This window comes from Coturnix japonica, chromosome 1, assembly GCF_054131305.1.
Source record: "Coturnix japonica strain WE chromosome 1, WE-NBRP24, whole genome shotgun sequence".
Lineage (NCBI taxonomy): Eukaryota > Metazoa > Chordata > Aves > Galliformes > Phasianidae > Coturnix > Coturnix japonica.
In genome coordinates, this window is record NC_140663.1 from 105,824,441 (window position 1) to 105,833,875 (window position 9,435).

The 9,435-nt window shown below is 37.4% G+C and overlaps 1 protein-coding gene across 7 annotated transcripts in view; it reads left to right on the forward strand.

Moving 5' to 3' along the window:
- TAB3 (TGF-beta activated kinase 1 (MAP3K7) binding protein 3) overlaps positions 1 to 4,680 on the forward strand; it is a 44,463-nt gene extending 39,783 nt beyond the window's left edge. For 4 of the 7 annotated variants that reach the window (XM_085549821.1, XM_015885099.3, XM_015885107.3 and 1 more), the window contains exon 8: positions 31 to 2,038. In XM_085549821.1, coding sequence (XP_085405947.1) covers positions 31 to 179 — 149 coding nt within the window. In that variant the 3' untranslated portion in view covers positions 180 to 2,038. Of the gene's footprint in view, positions 1 to 30 lie in introns of all 7 variants that reach the window. The other 3 variants (XM_085549796.1, XM_015885094.3, XR_001559559.2) reach the window with 2 other exon arrangements.
- Positions 4,681 to 9,435: the final 4,755 nt, after the last annotated feature.

Sequence of the window (9,435 nt, forward strand, 5' to 3'; positions counted from 1 at the left end):
TTTTTTTTTTTTTTTTTTTTTTTTTTTTAGAACATCCAAACAATTCCAAACAGACTGCACGGACTCAGCCAAGAGATGAAGACTTTGAAGGAGCTCCATGGAATTGTGATAGCTGCACCTTTCTAAACCACCCAGCACTAAATCGCTGTGAGCAGTGTGAAATGCCACGATACACTTGAAAATCAAGAAGGGGCTTCTTTGGGTTGAACGCAGGCTCTCAAGCAGACAGCTATAGGAGACGGAAACATGGGGAACCTTTCAGTCCATTTGCCCGGCCTTTGCTAGTCTACAATCTTCATAGTGCAAAGGGGTGGGGGAAATGTGTTAAGATGTTTCTGCTTTGTGACACACTAAGAAAGAAATAAAGGTGAAATTCTTTCTTATCCTATTACAGTGAGCAAAGCAGAAAACAAAACCTGAAAATGTAAAAGGATTAATTTCAGGAAGAATGTATGTGGGAAAGCAAATAACTACTGGTGTTTAGTCCTGTGGTTGCAGTTACTGCTTAGTAGCTCTTAAAAAAAAAATAATAAATTTTAAAAAATCAAGTTATAGGAAATGTATGAAATGTTACACTGATCCCAAAAAACTGAAGAGCCAGAGTTGATTTAACCTGGCTTACAGCTAGCTGGAAAACAAAGGCTCCCTGTGCTTCTAGATTGTAAGCTAATGAAAAAGAAGACAGGTAAATGCAAACATTTTTTCAATGTATAGAAAGAGGGGGGGTGGGGGGGAACCAACATAAAAATACCCTTCTCCTTGTTGTTTTTGGTTTTTTGTTTTTCTTTTTTTTTTTGTAATTGCTGCTTTTTTCAGGGTAATTTATGTCTACAAAAAATTACTGTTTGAAATAGTGACCTAAGGTGACTAGACGAGATACTGCGTGAGTGTTACAGAGAGTTTAAATCAGAGGTAAATTTTTACAATCCCTTTTGCTTGTACAGTGCTCACCTGGCTGTGTCAACATGGGTAATAAACCAAGAATGAATTCTACCATATTATGGATGAAAATACTACTGCATGCTTTCATTTGACCATTGTGTTTAAAAGCAAAAAGTATGCTTTTTATATACAACAATTTGTGTAAGACTGTGCTGTAGCAGCACAGTGACATATGCCAAACAGACTACTCCAGATTTGGTTTGAAAGACTTGAGCTCAGCCATGATTATGTATGAGAAGTGTTTGTACCCAGTTTCTTAGGCTTTTTCAGCTTCCAATTTATGAAGAATTCATGATGTTTGCAGCACAGAAGGTACCTTGTGCTCCAGTTCAAAGTTAGCTGAAAAATAGTTACTCAGTTAGCTCTTCAGTTCAGGTTTATTTGCACATTGTTAATTAACCAGCCTGTATAAAGTAGCAGATGGCAGATCTTGAAGAGAAATTACACATTGCATTCTTTATATTTTGATCAGGAAATGTTTGTCATAGGTTGAAGAACACAAGACTTGCAGCTGAAAATCATACTGCTACTTTTCATGCATACGATCTACTGTATTATAAAGGTGATCTTCAGTTTGTCTGAATGCTTCAGATTGCTGTAATAAAGCACTCATTATTTTTGGAATTGAACTTGGTTTTGGGCAGCTGAATGATTGTGTTTCAAAACTGTGACTGAGTAGGATGTTTTGTGTACCGTTTAGAAGCCGGTACAATGCATTGGAGTTTTTATGGTGCAACTTTTTCAAGAATCAGAGATGAAACCAAGCATGTCAGCTGAGTTCTGGAAATTGACAACCATGAGGCAAAACATGCTAGCTAAATCTCACCAGGAGAGATTCAAACTATTTCATTGTAAATTGTTCTTAATTCATGGCAATCCTATCCACGTGATCAATTACCACAATTTGTTTGATGAGTGATTTAAACATTGGTAGAACAATCATGTCTGAATCCTTGTGTAAAAGCAGGCAGCGTTTGTAAGAGGTGGGTGAGGAAAATGTATCTCGACTTCATTGCTAAATCTGGTGTCTTCTCTACCTGTAGTTTATAAAGATGATGGTAAAAAATAAACTGTGACCTTAGATGAGGAACCAGTACTTGATCTGGCATTTTTCAATATGTTCTTGCACTAGTTAAATCTTCAGCATAATTTTAAATAAGCTAAAAGAATTCCAGCAATCAGTGTGCACTGCTGATGAGTGAAACAAAGTCAAAGGCATCAGAGACAGTTTCTCTCTCTCTTCCCTCCTTCTCTTTTATGCTCCGTGAGGAGCTCATCATGTGAGGGGGAATCACTGTCCATGCAAAGTTAGAAAACAACTATTAATTGTGTTCATGAAAGTGGACGTGTTGACAATACTGATAACAAGAAAACAGATGAGCAGAAGCATTATATCTAGGATAAGCAATACCACTGCTGTTACGGGCTGTATAATGAAACAATACCAGTAACTTCATGACTTTTCTATCATGATGCCTTTGCCTTTGTATTATTTCAATTTTCTATTCATTTGTACTTCTGTTGAAATTCTAGAAGCATTTGTTTGCTGGAATACAAAATGATAGCAATTAAAATGGCAGTCAGCAAATGAGAGTAGGTGTTGTGCATCATTATAGTTGTCATTTTCTGACAGAATAGATGCTACTTTTGACTAAAAATAAAAACGCATGCAGTCCAGCAATTCCCTGAACTGAAATAGCCATAAGTGCGCAGTGCCTGGTATTAGTGGAGATGCTTAAGGCTTAGCCATAACTACAGCAGAAGAAAAAGAAGGCTGCCTTGACACCAAGATACATTTTGGAAGACTGAGTGAGTGCCATCAAAATGCAAGTGAATTCCATTGTTCCAACAGTTTTACTCCGGTCATTCACTTACTCTCATTTGTTGTTTGTACAGAAACAAAACCAACAAACCAAACCCCTTCCTTGTTTTCCTTTACCTGTAAATGCCCTTGCAGATACATCAATAGTGAAAACTTTACATGGTGCTTAAATATTTTTAGTTTCTTAGAATGTAAATTGTATTTTGAATGATGATTCATTTTCCTTCTGAAAGCAGGCGATGCAGGTGATTTCAGACCCGGAATGAGTTGTAGATTATGCCAAAAAAAAAAGAAAAAAGAAAAGAAAAGAAAAGAAAAAAAAAAAAAAGAGGTTGGTCTGTGTAATATTTATTGAATGCACATAAAACCCCGATGTCGGCTGGCATATAAAAATGCACTGTATTGTATAAAACTTTTGCGTGTATGTGTGAATGGTGGGATGCCAATGCCATTGTGTTGAGTTAATGCACTACTTGTGTTTTCTTTGTTTTCCTTAATGACAGAGCTCTCCCTCAAACATGTTACTAGACTGATAGAGTTTGTAACTGACTTGGACATTCGAATATTCAGAGTGATTTCACTGTTCACTGAAATTTTATAAAGCTAATTTTATATTTACTGTGCTATTAAGATGAAATCCCTATAAGTATAGAATACTACTGTAGTTCTTTAAAAGTTTATTTAGAAGTGGGGCTTGTGGAAAATAATTCAGAGTATCGTAAACCAAAAAAAAAGGAAAAAAAAAATCCTGAACGTTCAATCTACTTTTAATTTGATGTAATTATTAGTCTTGTTTGGTTGAAGAGGAAAGGGGTGGGAAGTCAAGCAAAAGGAAGTACTTTGTAAAATGTAGTCTTAGATCAGATTGAATTGTGTATCTGTGTGTCTGTGGTATGTGTGTGTTCCTCTTGAAGTCTGGGAGGTGCAGTGAAAAGGTGTAATAATTCTTAAAAGAGCTGGTCTCAGTACTTTCCGAATATGTTATGCTACTAAGTCACATTTTTAATAAGACCCCTTCGGTTACCTTATCTCTCCCAGTTATACATCTCTCATTTCAATTTCCGAATACTTTTACACTTTAAATTGATTGTAAAAAACCCTCGAAACTGAAATAAAGATACTTGACTTGAAATGGAAACAAGGAAAAATGAAAACAAAAACGAATGTTTTAAAAAAGAATGTGAGAATATTTGTCATCAGGATGATAGTTGCTATTCAGAGTTCAGTGATACGCCCTAGAATGTGAAAACAACTGTCCTGACAAGAAGTGGACCGTTGGACATAAACAATTCATCAGCTTCTTTGGCACAATAGAACTTATGTGCTCTGTAGTACAACGACTCCCCATCCCGTAAAGAAAGAAGACGTGCACAGTTACACATCTTATAGTCAGTACTGTTTCTATGTGCTGCTGCATTTGTTTTGTTTCAAAATGTCAGCGTTATTTGAAGCTGGCCGTGACTGAATTTTGCCGGATTCTTCAGTTTGGGGCTTTCATTGCTGTTTATGTCCATCAGTGTTGATGCAACTATTTTCTTGGTTTTGAATAATCATAAGTCAGTGGAGTTAATGCAATATTATAATCCTGGACTTTCAGTACATTTGAAACGATTTAAAACAATTGTGTTCTTGGAATTTATTTATTTATGGTGGCACCAGTGTATCTAATCCATATTTCCTGCTGTGTGAAACCCTGTTAAATTTTTTTTCATTAAAACAAGGAGACACGATCTTGTTTAATCCTGTATATATGGTGTCTACATCCTAGATTTGTGTATGCTGTGAATGAACTTATTACTAAGAGATGAAATTGTATAAAGGCATTCAGAGGCTATGCATGCATGGTACCTCCAGAAAGTGCATACTCCGAGTTGCAGACTCCTGCAAAATAAATTAATAAAACTAAGCAAACATCACATCCTGCATTTGTTCTTGTATATAGTAGGAAAGATTTAAAAATACAGCCTTTTTTACTTTTATCAGCAAATTGTCTCTAGTCTTCAGCTTGATCCCACAGCTGTAGCAAATTTATTTCAGGGGGTGGGGATTTTCTTCTTGTGGTCAGTATGATTCTCTTGAGGCAATGGCTGAATATTGAACTGAGGTCCAAATCCTGTTTCTCTGAATGTCGTCAGGTTGTATTAGCGGGTGTCCCATTGAGATGATGAGTATTCTGTGCAGTTACTGGTGTAGAAACAGCATAGGATGCTCAGAGTTGATAGCTTTTCTTATTTCTGAAGGGAACGTTCCTATTAAAGGAACAGCTTTGTACACTTAGAGCAGCTTTTGTTTGCAGTTTTGATTACAGGCAGTCCTATTTATCCTAGGCAGCACTGAGTCTGTCAAAGTCTGTCTTCAGCTGCAGCCTCTAAGAAAAAGATTTTGTGGAAGAGCGAAGAAATTGAGTAGCATAAAAACAAATTGTCTACCTACAGATTTATTAGTATATGTTCTTAATAACCTTGATGGTAACAACTCACCATACCATAAAGCTTGGAAGCTCTATGGCTGTATTTTTATTCACATTACATTTTCAGTCACAAAACACATCCTGCTTTAAGAAACCCTCTTTTACTTGTGATCTTTTTGTCAACAAGTTTCTAAGAATGTAGTTGTGCGTTCCTTTAGCTAAACCAAATTGACTTCTGCAGAAATTTCAGGTTAGGTTTGTATTTTAATCAAGCATTCAATTCTTTCATCTTAGAAATCACTTCAATTGAAAGATTTATTTATTTATTTAGTAATTTGTTTAGAAAAAGGCTTTAAAATATTAAGGTACCTTTAAAGTATGCAGTATTAACAGAGAAAAGTCCAGACTGAAAGGCATGAATCTTAACAACAGACACTGCCAGCTAATTTATTTTTTTCCACCGAAGTACCTTTATCTTTACATAAAGCTGTTTGTGTTATTTGTGAGCATTGCTTGCTTTTGACCTGTGAAGTTTAGGCAGATGGTTTCTACTATGGTGTGGGTACCTCTTCCAGGATTTATATCCCAGTTCTTCTAACTTGTCAAGGCGATCCATAGTGCTGGGTAAGTACCTGTGTTTCCTTTAATTGGCGCAGTGTGGTTGTAAGTACACTTTATTTAAGCTTCCTCCTTCTAAAAACAATTATCACCTAACAACTGGACTCAACATATATTAAATAGGTTACCCAAAACTTTGTCGAAACCCTGTGAAGTTGTCAATAAACCGCTTTGTTAATATTTAGGTTGATGGTAATATATATATATATATATATATATATATATATATATATATATGCGTCAGACCAGTAGAATTCTCTTCTTTTAGAAGTGCCATTTAATTTTACACAATATTCTTCCTTGGAAGCAGTAGTTGTTTGTCAAAACACTGTAGATAATTTGTTTCCAGATCATTTATTTTGTGGCTTAAAACACTTGAGGTACTTGGTAATTTCTCAGATTGGGCTTTGAAGATTTTGACAGTTTAATTATCTCTTATTTTCACACCATAATAACCTTGTTGAAGTCAGCAAAGTCTTCCTTGATATGTTTGCTTTTAGAAACGAAAGTAAATATATTACTGCTTTTAGAAACAAAGCCAAAACCCCTTTAAAACATGCAGTACAGGAGACACTTGATTTTTGACTGGGAGCTTAGTGATTTTCAAAAGTGTTTTGAGAAAAATTGAGGGATGTGGGTGGATGTTTCTTTTTGAGTGTGTTGCTGTTATCAATACGTTGTTAACAATTAGTACCAAATTCTGATGTTAAGTTGCAAAGGTGTGGGATATCAGTGCGCCTGCAGCTGCTGGTGGTTGACTTGGCTGAAATAACATAGACTGTGCCTTTGGGAGGCATTGAACAACCATGTACATAGGTCACTCCAGAAGTAATGCCTCCATCAAAACTAGAAGGAAGAGCAACAGTGCAGGTAGGGTATAACACTCAAAACTGAGACGGATGCATAGCTTTCAAGTAAACAGAGTCTGAGGAACCTTTGATGTGTCTTTATGATGATTTTTTGAGTCCTGTCCTCCAAACAGATGTCTGTATAGACTTTGCTTTCACCAGAATGAGCAGCTATTCAGTGAAAGGCATCGGTTATCTTACGTCACCACAGGTATGGAGGCCTTGCTGATTGACTTAGTCGCTGCTCCAAGTAACTGATTGTAGCTTTATTACATCTGTACCTCTACCAGTTGTTCTTAAGCCAAATGGATATTTTGTCATTTCCTTTTTTCTTTTTTCTTATTTCCGAAAATGGAATATGACTGTGGCTCTGTTGCTGATCATCACCTTTTGCAAACTGAAAACTTCAAAGCTACATCGCCCTCTTCCAGTACCTGAAAGATTCTTACAGTGAGAGTGGGGCAAGTCTCTTCTCACTAGTGACAAGTGACAGGACGAGGGGAAATGGCCTCAAGTTGCACCTGGGCAAGTTTAGGTTGATATTAGGAAGAACTTCTTTACAGAAAGGGTAGTTAGGTACTGGAATAGGCTCCCCAGGGAGGTGGTTTAATTGCCATCCCTGGTTGTGTTTAAGAGCCGTTTGGATGTGGTACTCAGGGATATGATTTAGTGTAGGGTTGTTAGAGTTAGGGTACTGGTTAGACTGTGGTTGTACTTGATGATCTTCAAGGTCTTTTCCAACCTGGGTAATTCTATGATTCTATGATTCTACAGAGAGGAGGTAATGAGTGTATGCTGATACTCTTTGCAGTTACTGATACCTCAGGTCACTGTTACACCACACAGGAGGAACAAGAAACATAAATTACAAATCTATAATGCAAATCCTCATAAGTACGGTTTTGAAACTTGCTTCAGGCTTTACCATTACCTAAGTGAAACTATTTAAAAAATAGACTGACTGGTCATTCTGTAGAGTTTGTAAGGAACTCAGACCAATGCTACTAGTAAGAATTGTCATCTTAGGTACAACACCAGCTGCCAGAGAAAATTTGCTCATCTTGTACAATTACATCAAATACAAGAAATAATATGCATTTTAAAAAACATAATATATACATATGTATGTTACATAAAATAAAAATATTTTAAAAAATAAACAAAGCTCTGTTGGAAAGAGTCCAGCAAAGGGCCACAAAGATGGTGAAGGGCCTGGAGCAGCTCACTTATGAAGAAAGGCTAAGTGAACTGGGTCTGTTTAGCCTTGAGTAAAGAAGACTGAGAGGGGACCTCATCCTGGTCTATAAATATCTGAGGTGTGGGGGACAAAGTGGTGAGGGCAGACTCTTTTCAGCAGTGTGTGGAGACAGGACAAGGGCAAATGGCCAGAAACTGGAGCACAGGAAGTTCTGCACAAATGTGAGGAAGAATTTCTTTACGGTGAGGGTGACAGAGCACTGGAACAGGCTGCCCAGGGAGGTGGTGGAGTCTCCTTCTCTGGAGATATTCAAGACCCGCCTGGACGCCTACCTGTGTGACGTGGTGTAGGGAGCCTGCTTTGGCAGGGGGTTGGACTCGATGATCTCTGGAGGTCCCTTCCAACCCCTACAATTCTGTGATTCTGCGAAACAGATTACCTTAATCATAATTTGATTAAATAAAATACTGCCTGCATAATGTCCTCATCTATTTGTTCATGCATTAATTACAGCCTTAAGACAGGCAGCCATCTGATTTTTCGAGAGACTGATAAGATGATCCTTTTTATTTTAAATTGTAGCGTTATTAAACCTACCAGACATCTGATGTTCACAGCAGTGTTCCATCAAGTTTTCCTGGCTCACTGACCTCTAATTCAACTCCAAGATGAAACATACCCTTGCTTTACTAAGTGTTTTCCCCAGATATTTGATGCTTCCTTGACTGATCTTGTTTTCTGGATTTCAAAAATCTTCCAAATATCCACTTTTTAAGCCCCTAACGCTTCTTAGTGCAATTGATCGCCTTGCGAGCAGTGCTGCTGTAACTGAATCAGACTGAGAAGAGAAAGAGTCCAGCTAAGTTAACTATGAACCTCTGTCACCCTAATCTGCTAACTCTGCATTTGACTGCTTAACAGCCACATGCATACAGGGTTTGTCATGAAGAATACTCTTCACCATTGAGATGTTATGCTGTGACACTATTCCATCAATGGCGATTCCTGAGGCAGCTGGTATTTTGGTGCATGAGCATGTCTTCTCACCTAGATCATGTGTGGCTCCCTCTCCCAATTAAATCCTTTAGAAAAGCTGTAGTTTAGCTGTGTCACTCTGCTTTTTTTTTTTTTTTACTGTATCCTTCTTAGGTGGCTAGTTAGTCCCTCAGTTTGAAAAAGACTATATTCTTCAATCAGAGAGAATGTGGTGCAAACCTTTGGCATTTAAGATGCTTTACAGTATTTCCCTTTCCTTTCCTTTCTTTTTTTTTTTTTTTTTTCTTTTTTTCCTTTCTTTTTTTATTTATGTGAGGCTGTTTCAAATCCCAGCTGCATGTTTTCTGTATAGAATTGAGAATCATGGCAGAAAAATCACTTGAGTTGGAAGTGGCCCTTAAAGGTCATCTGGTCCAACTCCCCTACAGTGAACAGGGACACCTACAGCTACATCAGGTTGCTCAGAGCCCCCTCCGGCCTGGCCTTGAGAGTCTTCAGGGACAGACCTTCCACCACCTCAGGGCAACCTGTGCCAGTGCCTCACCACCCTCATTGTTATAAAAAACACAACCTTTTCCTTATAACTAGTCTCAATCTCTCT